This window comes from Oncorhynchus tshawytscha, linkage group LG14, assembly GCF_018296145.1.
Source record: "Oncorhynchus tshawytscha isolate Ot180627B linkage group LG14, Otsh_v2.0, whole genome shotgun sequence".
Classification (NCBI taxonomy): Eukaryota; Metazoa; Chordata; class Actinopteri; order Salmoniformes; family Salmonidae; genus Oncorhynchus; species Oncorhynchus tshawytscha.
In genome coordinates, this window is record NC_056442.1 from 33,647,440 (window position 1) to 33,665,108 (window position 17,669).

General features: G+C 43.2%; 1 protein-coding gene across 3 annotated transcripts; it reads right to left on the minus strand.

Moving 5' to 3' along the window:
- Nucleotides 1-5,001: 5,001 nt before the first annotated feature.
- On the minus strand, nt 5,002-17,584 carry LOC112267070 (P2X purinoceptor 5-like). Of its 3 annotated transcripts, none has more exons than XM_024445122.2 (13): nt 17,021-17,584; nt 16,627-16,798; nt 16,225-16,375; nt 13,009-13,080; nt 12,799-12,874; nt 12,600-12,696; nt 12,355-12,450; nt 12,017-12,158; nt 8,689-8,819; nt 8,508-8,601; nt 8,335-8,400; nt 6,432-6,517; nt 5,002-6,307 (listed from the first exon to the last, which is right to left on the minus strand). In XM_024445122.2, exons 2-13 carry the CDS (start codon nt 16,773-16,775, stop codon nt 6,238-6,240), a joined length of 1,230 nt encoding a protein of 409 aa, XP_024300890.1. In that variant the 5' UTR covers nt 16,776-16,798; nt 17,021-17,584; the 3' UTR covers nt 5,002-6,237. The 3 variants fall into 3 exon arrangements, with proteins under 3 accessions (XP_024300890.1, XP_042153337.1, XP_042153336.1); XM_042297403.1 differs by having other exon boundaries at nt 5,002-6,304; nt 12,799-12,895; XM_042297402.1 differs by having other exon boundaries at nt 12,799-12,895.
- Between the last annotated feature and the right edge of the window lie 85 nt (nt 17,585-17,669).

Consider the following 17,669-nt stretch of genomic DNA (forward strand, 5'->3'; position numbering starts at 1 on the left):
CTGTATACTGCCCATGAAGCCTGTAAACAGTAGCTATAAAAAGTGATTGAGTAGGCTGCATAGATTTCATGACTAGAAGCTCAAAAGAGACAAAAACGCTGTAAAAAAAATGTAAATTGAAATTTGCTATCGCAAATGTTAGCACACACCTCCGCCTTTGCAGGATGCGCGGGGGATATGGTCACTAGTGTAACCAGAATTAAACACAGTAAATTCATCAGGCTTAAGCCATGTTTCAGTCAGGCCAATCACATCAAGACTTTGATCAGTGATTAGTTCATTGACTATAACTGCATTGGAAGTGAGGGATCTAACATTAAGGTGCCCTATTTTGAGATGTGAGGTACCGCAATCTCTTTCACTAATGAAAGGAATGGAGGAGGTCTTTATTCCAGTGAGATTGCTGAAGCGAACACCGCCATGTTTAGTTTTGCCCAACCTAGATCGAGGCACAGATACTGTCTCAATGGGGAAAGCTGAGCTGACTACACTGACTATGCTAGTGGCAGACTCCACTAAGCTGGCAGGCTGGCACTTACTATTGGAAAACAAATGGAAGTTTCTCTCGCTGACCTACATAAACTACAGAGTGTATCTCAGGGGGCGCGGCTTCACACACTGGCTGAGGCACCAGTGCAAAATGCGCAGGAAACCACTGGGGGGCGACATTGTTCTAATTGTGGCTCCAGTGGGCATGCTACAAGGGCATCGACATGTTCACCAAAGGGGCAATGCTACAAGAACTGCAACAAATACAATAATGTTGCCCGTTGTTGTCGTTCATTAGCAGCAGGACAGCGTCCAGCAGATGCAGGTCGAAGTTCACCAGTCTCCATTAACTCTGTACATGATGACTCAGTTGCGTTCAAGCAATGTGACTGCTACATTAAGGGTGTTAAAACCTCCCTGGTGATTGACACTGGAGCAAAAGTGCCACTTTTGAACAAAGCCACATATGACTCATTCTTCTTACATGTACCACTGCATAGACCAGCAGTATCCCTCAACATCTACAACCACACGCCGATCTCAGTCATTAGGACTGTCTCACTGCTAGTCTGTTACAACAACAAAACTACAGGAGCCACCCAGTTCTACGTTGCTACAGATGGCGCTAACATCCTCAGACTGGACTTATTTCATGCCCGAGGGTTCAAGCTGTCAGATTCAACTGGTGCACATGTGCAGCACTTGCCTAGACCAGTGCCTATGGAGTACTCACAACTGTTTGATGGGCTAGGTCACCTTAGAGGTTTTGTCCATGAGAGTTGAGATCTCACTGCATTCATAACACACAGGGGGTTGTTCAGGTACAAATGCATGCCATTCAGTCTCATGGCTGTTTCCAGAAGATTATGACTCTTCTTCTGGCAGGCATACATGGAGTGTCAATCTATCTGGATGACATAGTGGTGCACGGTGCATCACAGACAGAGCACGATTCTTGCTTGTAGCAGGTGTTTCATCAGCTCTTCGAGAACGGGGCTAGACTCAACACAGAAAAGTGTGTGTTCAAGGTGTCAGACGTTGGGATTCTTGGATACAAGCTTTCCAGCCAGGGCATCACCCTCATCATGTCCCAGTTGGAAGCCATTCTCACCTTACCTGAGCCTCAGTCTGCAGCATAGCTGTAGTCATTCCTCAGCATGGCAATATACTACTTATAGTTTCTTCCAAACTTCGCTTCGCATGGGGGCACCTGGGCATCGTTAAGGTGAAGCAACTGTGCAGGGACACGGTCTGCTGGCAAAATATTGAAAAAGACATCCCTTGTCCCTTGTGTCCCTTGTGATGAGCTGCACAGCATGCCTGATGAGTGGGAAATCAGGCATACCCACTCCTGCACCTCTGACACCAATGGAATGGCCATGCCATTGTCCTCTACCACCTCACAGATGATCATCCAAACACTCAAACTATTCTGTCAGTGGGGGTTACCCAGCACCATTACGACAGACAATGGCCCCCCGTTTGTCTCGAATGATCTATCTGTGTATCTTGAAAAGCAATCGATCAAGCACACCCAGACAGCTGTGTACCACCCTCAAGCAAATGCTTGAACAGGAACCTGAAGGAAGGAATACGGCCTCAGCCTACTTGGCTGAGGGATGACCTTTTGATGTGGCTCTGAGCCTTACCCTACTCCACATCAGGGTTAACAAACACTCCACAACTGGGGTGTCTCCTGCCTCCCTGATGTTTGGTAGGGAACTGAAACTCCATTTGGACTGCCTCTGCCCAAAACAAAAGAACAAGCCTGCTGCAGCAAGGTCTGAGAGTCCTTTAAGTGCCTTTTGGCAAACTCCAAGAGGGCTGTCATGTGCTTTTTTACTGAGGAGTGGCTACTCAACAATAAAGGGGGTGGCAGGTAGCCTAGTGGCTAGAGCGTTGGGACTAGTAACCGAGAGGTTGCAAGATCGAATCCACAAGGTGAAAATCTGTTGTTCTGCCCCTGAACAAGGCAGGCAGTTAACCCACTGTTCTCCTAGGCCGTCATTGAAAATAAGAATTTGTTCTTAACTGACTTGTCTTAGTTAAATAAAATGAAAAAATAATAAAGAAAGGCCTGATTGGTGGAGTACTGCAGAGATGTTTGTCCTTCTGGAAGGTTCTCCCATCTCCACAAAGGAACTCTTGGGTTCTTGTTCACCTAACGGGCCAAGGCCCTCCTCCCCCAATTGCTCAGTTTGGCAGCCAGCTCTAGGAAGAGTCTTGGTGGTTCTAAACTTCTTCCATTTAAGAATTATGGTGGTCAATGTGTTCTTGTGGACCTTCAATGCTGCAGAAATATTTTGGCACCCTTCCCCAGATCTGTGCCTAGACACAATCCTGTCTCTGAGATCTACGGACAATTCCTTCGACCTCATGGCTTGGTTTTTGCTCTGACATGCACTGTCAACTGTGGGACCTTATATAGACGTGTGTGCCTTTCCAAATCATGTCCAATCAATTTAATTTACCACAGGTAAACTCCAGTCAAGTTGTAGAAACATCTCAAGGATGATCAATGGAGACAGGATGCACCTCAGCTCAATTTTGAGTCTCATAGCAAAGGGTCTAAATAAAACCTGTTTTCGCTTGGTCATTATGCAAAATTGTGAGTAGATTGATGATGGAAAAAAATAATTTAATCCATTCATCCAATAAGGCTGTAATGTAACAAAATGTGGAAAAAGTCAAGGGGTCTGAACACCTTCCGAATGCACTGTACGTGTTTTTCTATCCAACTGCCCGCCTTTCTGGATTACCTGCCTTTTAGGCGCCGAACTTCCACTGACCTTATCACAAAACATTGTCATATTATTAAAGAGTTGTTAAAAAGTTAATTACTTATGTTGTAAGAGTCTGTAAGCAATTAGTACAAAAATTAAGCATCTATATTCAAGAGTGCACATCAATTTACGCGGTAGACTCCTTATCAGAACTTGTCTCGCTGATAAGTGGTTTGTCCAGTTCATTTGGGTTGTCCATTGAGGTCCAGTCCTTTGGGTGTGGTACACTGTTGTTAGGCTTGAGGTTAGATAAAGCAAAGGGGAGGGCCGTACTGAACGGGAGGAACGGGTCTGTCCTACTCCTCCCACTCACTCGCTCACTAGACAAGAGGAATGGCATTGTTGTTGTTCTAGAATATCTATGACGTCTATTTGTTTTCATGTTTTTCATTATTAAATTAAAAAAGCATTGGTCATTCATACAGAAGCATTTCATTTGTATATTATTTTGGGTGTGTAATGTACAGTGTCTATTTTGTACACACCAGCATTGTGTGCCAAATACAATTTACTCCTCAGGGACATTAAAGTTCATCCTATCCCAATTGAAATAGTTTAATATTGATACCTGTAAGGTTACTTGAATATCTTAATCTAATTCTATCTTCATATGTAGTCTATTGGTGTGCCATCATCTTTCACTAATTCAGCTAAAGAATCATAACTGAGATGTTGAAGTATGTAATAAGGTGTTACCTCACAAGTGATCAGTGACCAGACAAGAAATACATTTGCTCATTCACTTGTTTCTTGTCTAATCTTGATTCTAGATAGATTCATTGCAAAACCGTCAAGTTCATTAGCATATGATACTTTATGGTGTTCTATACTGTACCTTTCTATGTATGTGTTGCCATAGTTATTGTACTAAACCCTTACATTGCCCTAACCAACTCTGATATGACCAACTGATCTGCCCCCAGAACCATAAATTTGCCCAATTCATGTGAGCCTATGTCTGCCAACGGCAGTGAATGTGGTTTTTGTCATTAGTCCCATAATTCAAACCCACAGTTAACAAATTAAGAATACATTTAAGAGTAATACATGTGCTTAAATGAAACAAATATTTTTATTAGTAAAAAAATAATGAAATATTCAAACAAATGAACAATTTAGAAATGAAATGAAATCATACATGGCCATGAAGACTACAGTTGTAACTTGAAAGTAGGACAAAGGTAAAACATAGATTAACTGTAGATGTAAACTGAAGATTATACAGGTTATCAGAAATTACAAACTATGTATGCTAAATCACACAATATTCAGTGATAAAACAAACAATGGTAAAACAAATGTGATAAAACAAACTATCCATCAGTGAATAACACAAGAATAGTTCTACAGAGGAAGCCTATATGCTGTCACGCATGATGTCGAGTTTAATTCCATAAGGAGTTGCCACTTTCAGCGAGGTCGAAGGAACCCAGAACCATCTGGTTTTAAGGAGATACGGACCACTTTTGGATGTGCGCCTCGCTGTTTACAGTCCCAGTGAAACATATAGCAAATGCCTATAGGTCAGTGGAAGCTGGTGAGGGGAGGACCAGTCATAATAATGGCTGGAACAGAGCAAATGGAATGGCATCAAACCATGTGTTTGATGTACTTTGCAAGAGGTTGCAAGATTGAATCCCCGAGCTGACAAGGTACAAATCTGTCGTTCTGCCCCTAAACAAGGCAGTTAACCCACTGTCCCTAGGCCGTCATTGAAAATAAGAATTTGTTCTTTAACGGACTTGCCTAGTTAAATAAAGGTAAAATATTTTTTTATACTATTCCACTGATTCTGCTCCAGCCATTACAATGAGCCTGTCCTCCCCAATTAAGGTGCCACCAACCTCCTGTCTTTCCTCGAGATTAAGTTCTTGCCACAAAGTCGACAGACACCACATACTAATTTGGTTGATGTCAACTTTGTCAGAGATTCCATTATCTCTAGATAACGCTAGCTAATATCTGTCTAGTAGCTAGCTATGGCACGTGCTTGCTTGCTCTTTACATTTGTTTCAATCTGGAATATCAACAAGGCAACACTCTATCTTAACTCCTCCTCCACATTTACTGCACTCTTAGAAAAAAAAGGTGCTATCTAGAACCTAACAGGGTTCTTTGCCTGTCCCCATAGGATAACCCTTTGAAGAACCATTTTTTGTTCTACATGGCACCCAAAAGGGTTCTGCCTGGAACCAAAAAGGCTTCTACCTGGACCCTAAAAGAGTATGGATTAGTTGAACAGTGAAGAGAACCTCCGACAGTTTCTCTCTCTCTCCTCATGACCAGAATGTGTGGCATCCCGCTCAGGCATGTCTTCTACGTTGGCTTCTTTTGTTTTTGTATTTAACCATTATTTAACTAGGCACGGCTAAGTGAGCTGCTGCCATGGTGTTAAACCTCAGGCAATGGGTCAGTGAGCTGCTGCCATGGTGTTAAACCTCAGGCGATGGCTAAGTGAGCTGCTGCCATGGTGTTGAACCTCAGGCGATGGGTCAGTGAGCTGCTGCCGTGGTGTTAAACCTCAGGCGATGGGTCAGTGAGCTGCTGCCATGGTGTTAAACCTCAGGCGATGGCTAAGTGAGCTGCTGCCATGGTGTTAAACCTCAGGCGATGGGTCAGTGAGCTGCTGCCATGGTGTTAAACCTCAGGCGATGGGTCAGTGAGCTGCTGCCATGGTGTTAAACCTCAGGCGATGGGTCAGTGAGCTGCTGCCATGGTGTTAAACCTCAGGCGATGGGTCAGTGAGCTGCTGCCATGGTGTTAAACCTCAGGCGATGGGTCAGTGAGCTGCTGCCATGGTGTTAAACCTCAGGCGATGGGTCAGTGAGCTGCTGCCATGGTGTTAAACCTCAGGCGATGGGTCAGTGAGCTGCTGCCATGGTGTTAAACCTCAGGCGATGGGTCAGTGAGCTGCTGCCATGGTGTTAAACCTCAGGCGATGGGTCAGTGAGCTGCTGCCATGGTGTTAAACCTCAGGCGATGGGTCAGTGAGCTGCTGCTCTTCTGGGGTTTGTTTTACATCCTCTGTAGTACTGCTATGGTAAAATGGGAGAGTGAAAAAGAACATTACATTTAAAGTCTCTCTTAATCTCCATTAGCAGAAAAAAATACTTCCAAATGTCTTGTAACTCAGACTAATATTTATTGTAAATGCCGTACTTCTTCACATTTTCAAACTTCCAGTCCTTATAGAACTCCCTATTTTTCATCAGGTAAAGAAGAATCCAGTCACAGAACCAGGCCCCCTGCAACAAAATGAGATCCATTAACAAATATAATATAATAAAATATACAGAATATACTACACTGATCAAAAAAATAAAGGGAACACTTAAACAACACAATGTAACTCCAAGTCAATCACACTTCTGTGATATCAAACTGTCCACTTAGGAAGCAACACTGATTGACAATACATTTCACATGCTGTTGTGCAAATGGAATGGACAACAGGTGGAAATTATGGGCAATTAGCAAGACACCCCCAATAAAGGAGTGAAGTTCCTATGCTTTCTGGCTGATGTTTTGGTCACTTTTGAATGCTGGCGGTGCTTTCACTCTAGTGGTAGCATGAAACGGAGTCTACAACCCACACAAGTGGCTCAGGTAGTGCAGCTCATCCAGGATGGCACATCAATGCGAGCTGTGGCAAGAAGGTTTGCGGTGTCTGTCAGTGTAGTGTCCAGAGCATGGAGGCGCTAGCAGGAGATAGGCCAGTACATCAGGAGACGTGGAGGAGGCCAACAACCCAGCAGCAGGACCGCTACCTCCGCCTTTGTGCAAGGAGGAGCAGGAGGAGCACTGCCAGAGCCCTGCAAAATGACCTCCAGCAGGCCACAAATGTGCATATGTCTGCTCAAACGGTCAGAAACAGACTCCATGAGGGTGGTATGAGGGCCCGACGTCCACAGGTGGGGGTTGTGCTTACAGCCCAACACCGTGCAGGACGTTTGGCATTTGCCAGAGAACACCAAGATTGGCAAATTCGCCACTGGCGCCCTGTGCTCTTCACAGATGAAAGCAGGTTCACACTGAGCACGTGACAGAGTCTGGAGACGCCGTGGAGAACGTTCTGCTGCCTGCAACATCCTCCAGCATGACCGGTTTGACATTCAGACCAGTCATGGTGTGGGGTGGCATTTCTTTGGGGGGCCGCACAGCCCTCCATGTGCTCGCCAGAGGTAGCCTGACTGCCATTAGGTACCGAGATGAGATCCTCAGACCCCTTGTGAGACCATATGCTGGTGCGGTTGGCCCTGGGTTCCTCCTGGGTTCCTCCTAATGCAAGACAATGCTAGACCTCATGTGGCTGGAGTGTGTCAGCAGTTCCTGCAAGAGGAAGGAATTGATGCTATGGACTGGCCCGCCCCGCCCGTTCCCCAGACCTGAATCCAATTGAGCACATCTGGGACATCATGTCTCGCTCCATCCACCAACGCCACATTGCACCACAGACTGTCCAGGAGTTGGCGGATGCTTTAGTCCAGGTGTGGGAGGAGATCCCTCAGGAGACCATCCGCCACCTCATCAGGAGCATGCCCAGGCGTTGTAGGGAGGTCATACAGGCACGTGGAGGCCACACACACTACTGAGCCTCATTTTTACTTGTTTAAGGATATTACATCAAAGTTGGATCAGCCGGTAGTGTGGTTTTCCACTTTAATTTTGAGTGTGACTCCAAATCCAGACCTCCATGGGTTGATAAATTTGATTTCCATTGATAATGTGTGTGATTTTGTTGTCAGCACATTCAACTATGTAAAGAAAAAAGTATTTAATAAGAATATTTAATTCATTCAGATCTAGGATGTGTTATTTTAGTGTTCCCTTTATTTTTGTGAGCAGTGTATATACCTATATTGCAGAGGAGGCTGGTGGGAGGAGCTATAGGAAGATGGGCTCATTGTAATGAATGTAATAAATGAAACGGATACCATTCAATTTATTCCATTACAATGAGCCAGTCCTCCTATAGCTCCTCCCACCAGCCTCCTCGGTTGTACTGATACTCAAGTCCATAAGTATAGCCAATACAAATGTCATCTTTAAAAATAATACTTACACCACCAATACAAGCTAGTCCTGAGCCTATATGGATAATGGTGGGTATGATACAGAACTTTCCAGCCTGTAGTAGAAAATAGAAGGAAGTAACAATAAGGGAATCAAAACATCAGGAAACCAAATAGATGCATTTATCCTAAAAAGCCATTAAATAATACATATTTATCATACCTTCCCATGTACCATAATGTTGATGCGTATACCAAACACTTTGAAATGTGTTCGGTAGCTTTCTCCAGACCCAGTTTTAAAATAGCGAGCATGTCTGTTATGAGAGTACCAAAGATGTGGAAGATTAAAGTATGACTTCAAATTAAGTATTATGTGTCAACCTCGTGTGTGTGTGTGTTACCTGAAGTTGAATCCTGAGGACTCTCTGGACACATTAACGTCAATGTGAGTAAAGTCGTACCGTGGCTGGCATTCTGAGGGATCTCTGTCAAGGTCGCACTCCCACCCAATCAGAATTCCAATTATACCACCCTGGGGGGGGGGGAGAGAAAAAGAAAGAAAGAGACTGTCTTTCTTTACTTAAACAATCTCTTTTAATTTAAACCCCCCCCCATTAAAAATAAAAAAGCAAAGATATATCCTGTACTGCATACATTTACCATACTCACCTTTCTATCTACCACGTGAAACAAACCAACATCTCAAACATCTCTACACATTTGATCATTTTGTAGATCTCAAACCCTAAGGCGCGCAGAGACCATCCCGTTTAACCATAGTAAAGAGTCTGTTATCCCCCCACTTTTGACCCTGTTCCTCCTTGTTAGCTAACTTGTTGCTGAACAAACAGAAAATTCAACAAAACACATTTGGCTTTCTCCTTACTCGAATACCTGTATCCCATTATAAACATCCCAACAGTGAAAACCACCCCAACCTGTCACACAGACATTCCAACAGAGACATTAAAGGCATTAACCTGGTGCACAGAAAATACATGAATCACAGTTTCTTTCATTTGACGGAAAGGACACCCCTGCCCGACTCCCGGTTCAACCCGTGCCAACCAGCTGTTAGTGGCCAGGGCTCCATGTAGAAATCTCCATGTAGAACCCTCCACTGGAGGTCCCCTGACCTCTTTGGTACTGGGGGTTTGTAGAGCCCCCTCCACCTAAAACCCACCATACTCTCCGCCCCACATACCCCCTGCCACTCATGTGCCTTCACTCCTGTTAGGTTCCTAATGTTCCTAACCTTAACGCAGAGGTTGTAGAGGGCTTTACCTCCCATATCCTCAAACTCCTCCAGGTTCAGAGTGTTAAAATCTAACAAGTCTTCCAGACTCCTTGCCAGTCTCCTGTCTCTGCTGTCACCTGCAGTGACGGAAACATTGGTGGCCCCTCTCCCTTTGGCCGCTCAAACATCCCCCTTACAGGCTCAGACAGTGCCTCCTGGACCTCCTCCAGGAATCTCTCCAGCAGCCTAAGAGACGTTATTCCTGTTTGTTGTACCAAGACTTCTGGGGTTTTCCACCCCTCCTCTCCCAGCAGTCTCAGGTCACCCAGCCTTTGTAAACCCCCTGCCATCAGTTGCCTCTTCAGGGTGGCCGACTGAACCGATCTCAAAGGGATGGCTGGGTTGTGGAAGATAGGCTCCACCCACAGCCCAGGCTCCACACCCCCTTCTCGTATGGGCCTTAGCAGCTGCCAGGCGCTCAGCATTGCAGAGTAAAAATCTGAGAGACCTGTACTCAGCCTCTCCAGCTTCATGAGGAACAGCTGCTGGTCCAACCCTAATCTGCCAGCTCTCCTCAGCAGTGCACATGCTGGCTCCCTCCAGCCAACATCAGCATGGTACAGCAGTCTCTGCACCACCTTTAGCCTGAAAGCAGTTCCACCAGGCCCTGTCCTCCTTCATGAATGGTCATGTACAACACTGCTGCCTTTAGCCAGTGATGGCCCGACCAGAAGAAGTACACCGGCTTGCGTTGCAGGTCTGCGAGCAGACCGGTGAGGGGATTGAGGACAGCTAGTTTATGCTACAGGGAAGATGCCACCAGGTTGTTAATTATCAGCACCCTCCCTCTGACACTTGGGACAGGAGCCACCTCCACCTGGCCAGTCTTGACACCACTGCCTGTGACAGCCCCTCCCAGTTCTTCCTTACCCACTTCTCCGAGCCCAGGTACACCCCCAACACTTTAAGCCCTTCACAACCCCACTGCAAACCCCTGGAAGTAGAGGAGCCCTATCCCCCTACTGAGCCCCCTCCCACCTTGACCATACATGACGCCCCAGCATACAACAGCTTCACACAGATCAAAAACCTTTCCCCAAACATCACATTAAACAGATACTCATGGTCCACTCTATCAAAAGCCTTCTCTTGATTTAAAGAGACCAGTCCAAAATTCACATTAGAACCTCTCGACAAGTCCAACATGTCCCTAATTAACATCTTGCGACGAGCAATCCCGGATCCGGGAGCGTAATCATAGCCTCAAACGAATTAGCATAACGCAGCGGACATAAATACCCCTAGTAACTTTTCCTATTCATGAAAATCGCAAATGAAATTAAATAAATATATTCAAACACAAGCTTAGCCTTTTGTTAACAACACTGTCATGTCAGATTTTCAAAATGTGCTTTACAGCCAACCCTAGACAAGCATTTGTGTAAGTTGATCATGGCATAATGCTATGCTAGCTCTGCTGGCAGCAGGCAACATTTTCACGAAAATAAGAAAAGCACCCAAATTAAATAATTTACCGTTGAAAAACTTCAGATGCTTTCACTCAGGAGACTCCCAGTTAGATAGTGCTTTAGACTCCCAGTTTATTTAGTGCTTTATCCGGGTAGCCGGAAAGTAGAGCATGTGATCATCCTGTCTGGGTTGGCGCCCCCCCCTTGCGTTGTGCCGTGGCGGAGATCTTTGTGGGCTATATTCAGCCTTGTCTCAGGATGGTAAGTTGGTGGTTGAAGATATCCCTCTAGTGGTGTGCGGGCTGTGCTTTGGCAAAGTGGGTGGGGTTATATCCTTCCTGTTTGGCCCTGTCCGGGGGTGTCCTCGGATGGGGCCACAGTGTCTCCTGACCCCTCCTGTCTCAGCCTCCAGTATTTATGCTGCAGTAGTTTGTGTCGGGGGGCTAGGGTCAGTTTGTTATATCTGGAGTACCTCTCCTGTCCTATTCGGTGTCCTGTGTGAATTTAAGTGTGCTCTCTCTAATTCTCTCTTTCTTTCTCTCTTCTCGCTTCCCGCCGGGCGGCTCTGACTCATGCCATATCGACAGCGTCTCCTCCGCGCTAGGCTGGGAAGCCATCGCGCACACCACACCTTCCAAACCCCGGGAAAGTTACTCTGTCCTCTTCCACCCTAACTTTGAAAAAACTGTGGATACCGCTAAAACAAATATTGCATTAACCCTCCACCATAGAAAAATACAATTGAACGAAAAGACCAAGAAAACAATCAATAAAGTTAGTTAGGACAGAGCCCTCTACACCAAACTTCTTTTTTAAAACTCCCAGCATGCACTGCGAGAGAGAGGAGTATTGATAGCGAAATGCTATATTATTTACATTATTTATGTATTTTGTGGCTTACTCTTTGATGGTATGGACATCGTACAGAGTGTCCATTTAACTGCTTAAGGTAATTGAAAACATCATCGTCAACATCATCATCAATAACAACAACAAATAAACGTTTAAATTGTGAAAACTGACCTTCAAAGCCATGTCCTGAAAGCTGTGTCCAGTTTGGTTAACAATGTCTCCCAGACGGAATATGGGGCAGTAGGGTTCAAGAGCCTCATCGTAGCGACATTTCTTCAGATGGAATTTATCAGCCGTGTCTTGAACGTTGGCCCTGATAATTGGGTGAAACATTTCAAAGTTTTTATTTATGAAAATGCAGACAGCAAACACTTTCTGAAATATGTAATATTAACAGATTAAAAGACTCCAGCTCCAGTTTATACATTTAAACATTTAAAGAAAACGCTGGCAGTTTGAAAACCATATGCCTGTCAATTTTTTAGGTGGTGTTAATATAGACAACTTACTTTGAGAAACTGAATTTGGGAAATCGGATGACATTTTTTATGTAGATGGTGAAGTTTTCAGCTTCTCTTAACATATTCTTGTGTTTATGTCTATCCCTGAAGGAATAAAAGGGAATGACGATTACTACTGTGGACACATGCTCATGCGTGTGTGTGCATGTATTTGCCTGTGTGTGTGTGTGTTCATGCATGTTTGTTTATGAGTGTGTATGGCTATGAAATTGAAAGTGTGTGAGTGCACTTACTGTGGTTGGCATCTTCTCTCAATGGGGCACCAGCTATATATCTCACATGTACCATTGGATTTCCCATTGTCTCTCAAGCAGCGGCCTGTCCTAACTCCTACAGAAAGGTATATTTCACAGTATGTTTGTGAGCAGACAGTATATGTAATTTCTCGTTTCAATATGTTTGAATTTAATTTGAGTTTTCAAAGATTCCTACCATGGCCAGCTACCACCAACTCTCCTTCTGCACAGTCTTCATCTCCCTTACAGTGGCCATCTGGCACATTGGGGCTCTGTGGAACAATACCCCACAACTAGTATGGTTTAACAAATACAGACCAAATACGGACCAAATACAGAGTATATTGCCGTTTTAAAAGGGTGGTTAAAGGTGACAACATAAAGAAATGAAAGGAAATTTCCTTACCTCAGCACAGTTGCCCAACTTCTGGTTTGGTGTCTCTATAAAATTGGTAACAATGAAAAAAACTGCTTCCCCCTATAGGAAAAAATAAAGTGGTGTTAAACCAGCCTGATATCAACTGATAAGAGTAAGTGTGGCATGCAATTGCAGAAAGATGTGCATCACGAAACGTGATACATTGCATTCAATCAGCTTTAATATTGCTGATAGATTGTCACTTCCATCAATGTAATGGTCTGCATCATTTCTAATCCCCCGTATTTTTTTGTAAATATATACAGTACCAGCCAAAAGTTTGGACCCACCTGCTCATTCAAGTTTTTTGGGGAGGTTTGAGATGGTTTGGGATGAGTTGGACCGCAGAGTGAAGGAAAAGCAGCGAACAAGTGCTCAGCATATGTGGGAACTCCTTCAAGACAGTTGGAAAAGCATTCCAGGTGAAGCTGGTTGAGCAAATGCCAAGACTGTGCAAAACTGTCATCAAGACAAAAGGTTTTGTAGAATCTCAGATATATTTTGATTTGTTTAACACTTTTTTGGTTACTGCATGATTCCATATGCATTATTTCATAGTTTAAACATTGGATTAGCTAACACAACGTGCCATTGGAACACAGGAGTGATGGTTGCTGATAATGGGCCTCTGTACGCCTATGTAGATATCCCATAAAATATCTGCTGTTTCCAGCTACAATAGGAATTTACAACATTAACAATGTCTACACTGTATTTCTGATCAATTTTATGTTATTTTAATGGCCCAAAAATTTGCTTTTTTTTCAAAAAGGTAGTATATATATATATATATTTATACAGTGGGGCAAAAAAGTATTTAGTCAGCCACCAATTGTGTAAGTTCTCCCACTTAAAAAGATGAGAGAGACCTGTAATTTTCATCATAGGTACAGTTCAACTATGACAGACAAAATGAGAGAGAAAAAATCCAGAAAATCACATTGTTGGATTTTCAATGAATTTATTTGCAAATTATGGTGGAAAATAAGTATTTGGTCAATAACAAAAGTTTGTCTCAATACTTTGTTATATACCCTTTGTTGGCAATGACAGAGGTCAAACGTTTTCTGTAGGTCTTCACAAGGTTTTCACACACTGTTGCTGGTATTTTGGCTCATTCCTCCATGCAGATCTCCTCTAGAGCAGTGATGTTTTGGGGCTGTTGCTGGACAACACGGACTTTCAACTCCCTCCAAAGATTTTCTATGGGGTTGAGATCTGGAGACTGGCTAGGCCACTCCAGGACCTTGAAATGCTTCTTACGAAGCCACTCCTTCGTTGCCCGGGTGGTGTGTTTGGGATCATTGTCATGCTGAAAGACCCAGCCATGTTTCATCTTCAATGCCCTTGCTGATGGAAGGAGGTTTTCACTCAAAATCTCACGATACATGGCCCCATTCATTCTTTCCTTTACACGGATCAGTCGTCCTGGTCCCTTTGCAGAAAAACAGCCCCGAAGCATGATGTTTCCACCCCCATGCTTCACAGTAGGTATGGTGTTCTTTGGATGCAACTCAGCATTCTTTGTCCTCCAAACACGACGAGTTAAGTTTTTACCAAAAAATTATATTTTGGTTTCATCTGACCATATGACATTCTCCCAATCTTCTTCTGGATCATCCAAATGCTCTCTAGCAAACTTCAGACGGGCCTGGACATGTACTGGCTTAAGCAGGGGGACACGTCTGGCACTGCAGGATTTGAGTCCCTGGCGGCGTAGTGTGTTACTGATAGTAGGCGTTTGTTACTTTGGTCCCAGCTTTCTGCAGGTCATTCACTAGGTCCCCCGTGTGGTTCTGGGATTTTTGCTCACCGTTCTTGTGATCATTTTGACCCCACGGGGTGAGATCTTGTGTGGAGCCCCAGATCTAGGGAGATTATCAGTGGTGTTGTATGAATTCCATTTCCTAATAATTGCTCCCACAGTTGATTTCTTCAAACCAAGCTGCTTACCTATTGCAGATTCAGTCTTCCCAGCCTGGTGCAGGTCTACAATTTTGTTTCTGGTGTCCTTTGACAGCTCTTTGATCTTGGCCATAGTGGAGTTTGGAGTGTGACTGTTTAAGGTTGTGGACAGGTGTCTTTTATACTGATAACAAGTTCAAACAGGTGCCATTAATACAGGTAATGAGTGGAGGACAGAGGAGCCTCTTAAAGAAGAAGTTACAGGTCTGTGAGAGCCAGAAATCTTGTTTGTTTGTAGGTGACCAAATAGTTATTTTCCACCATAATTTGCAAATAAATTTATAAAAAATCCTACAATGTGATTTTCTGGATTTTTTTTCTAATTTTGTTTGTTATAGTTGAAGTGGTCCTATGATGAAAATTACAGGACTCTCTCATCTTTTTAAGTGGGAGAACTTGCACAATTGATGGCTGACTAAATACTTTTTTTGCCCCACTGTATGTAGATATTCCATTAAAAAAATCTTCTGTTTCCAGCTAAAATAGTCATTTACAACATTAGCAATGTCTACACTGTATTTCTGATCAATTCGATTTTATTTTAAAGGCACATTTTTTTGCTTTTCTTTCAAAAACAAGGACATTTCTAAGTGACCCCAAACTTTTGAATGGTAGTGTATATGTTTTCCTTGATTATTTTCCCCTAACCCTGCCACCCCTCCCCTTAATTGGAGTAAACTGATGGACAACGACACTTAGGCTTCTACTTCCAGCTTATACAGTACATACTATATACACTTACCTTGACCAATATATTTTTCAAAAGCATCCCAGACTGACGCTTATCAATAATACCATGTTAAACCAGTTAAACAGGGCTGTCCTTTATCTCCTTCTTGTTCTACACAGTGGCTCCAGTTACACATTTTCTGGAAGCCTCATCACGATAGCTACAAATCTGAAGCTTCATACCTTCATCGCGCAACACAAAGAGGAATACCTGGATACAGCCACTAGCCGTGGTATATTGGCCATATAACACAAACCACTGAGGTGCCTTATTGCTATTATATTGGCCATATACCAAATCCCCTCTGAGGTGCCTTATTGCAATCATACACTGTTTACCAATGTAAATAGAACAGTAAAAATGGTATACCCATGGTATACGTTCTGATACATCAATCAACATTCCGTTAAAAATTATATTTATTCTAGCAGTCAAGCACAGTGGATGAGATAGATCTTATTTCTAACATTAACATGAAATGTATTAAAGGGGATTGTGGTTAGTCTGACCTGGGGTGGAATGACATAGTCCACAGGTCCCCACACCATCTGTCCGAACTCTGATGTGTTGGTGACCGCCACTCCCTTCAGTTTGGTCATCACAGTACTCTGGATAGATTCCTCTTTGGTCTGGTAGGACTTCTTGCTCAGGAATACATACCTGTGTAGACCAGGAGGACAATATACTGTAGCTATCTCAATGGGGATAATCTGCTTAAAACTTGGAACAAGTGGAGGTTACTGTCTGATAGGGGTTTATATTGGTTGGAATATAGTTTTACATGTTACGTTTCTGTGAACTACAAATAGATGGACTAGATTGTGTTTTATTAACAACATTTCATATGCCTTTAGACTGTTATAAGTGCTTATATCTTGAAAATGTGGAAATGTATTTATTGAGACCCTTACCCAACAAGGTATCCAATGATGGATAATTGTATAACTCTGTACAAACTGCCGACTCTCTTGCTTCCTACAATTATGAATTTTCCTGTCTTGTAGTCAAGATAGGAAAGCACATTCAAAAGAACTTTGCTTTTCCAGCTATTGGAAGCCATCCCACGGCGATGATACTGTAAATCTGAAGACAACAGTCGGTTGGTTATACAGCCACTGCAACTGTTGAACCCACAGAAGCCATCACAGTCCAGTACTTGACCAGGGCAAATAAACTACTTTGGCAAACGTTCTGTTGATTTCAGCGTAATTTCAGTGTGCTCGTGTAACACTCATTATATTCTATATATACATTTAAACACGCATAAAAAATATGATTAAATGAGATCATAGTTTAGTTTCTTACCCTGGTCTGCAAGATTATTGAAATCTGGAATCAAGTTCAAATCTTGTCTCTACACATCAGCTTTTATACAAACAACAATGTAATGATGACATTGTTTCCCTAGGTCATATTTCAATTCAGCCAATGAGTTTCAAGGGGCATGGATTTTAAATATTTTGAAGAGACAGTTTGTGCATATATTAACAACAAAAAGCATTAAGTTGACAACCAGTTGTCCAATAGGGGGAGGGATTAACAGCACACTGTAGAGCAGAGTGATTTACAAGAAATGTGTGGCAGGCTTAGAATAAATCACGTGACATAGATGTGCATCTGCAGGTCACAGGTGTAAATTGATGCAACATTTTCCCACATCCTATGATGTTCTGTACAAAACAACAGTACACAATAGAATGTGAACGATTTCTGCTTTTGCATGAGACCCACGTTTTGAAAGGCAGGCTTTTGTTACTGGTTTTACTGGCGATGACATGGAGCAGAAAAATTTGTCAATAACAGATCAGTAGGCCTATGTGTGGGTTTCAATCGGAGGCGAAGATGTTAAAGCTGTCAACAGTTTGCAAAATGTAAAAAGTTTGAAGTATGTAACTTCACCATAAGGTCACAGGTCTAGGTTATTATTTCCATTATGAATATAGTGAACGAAAGC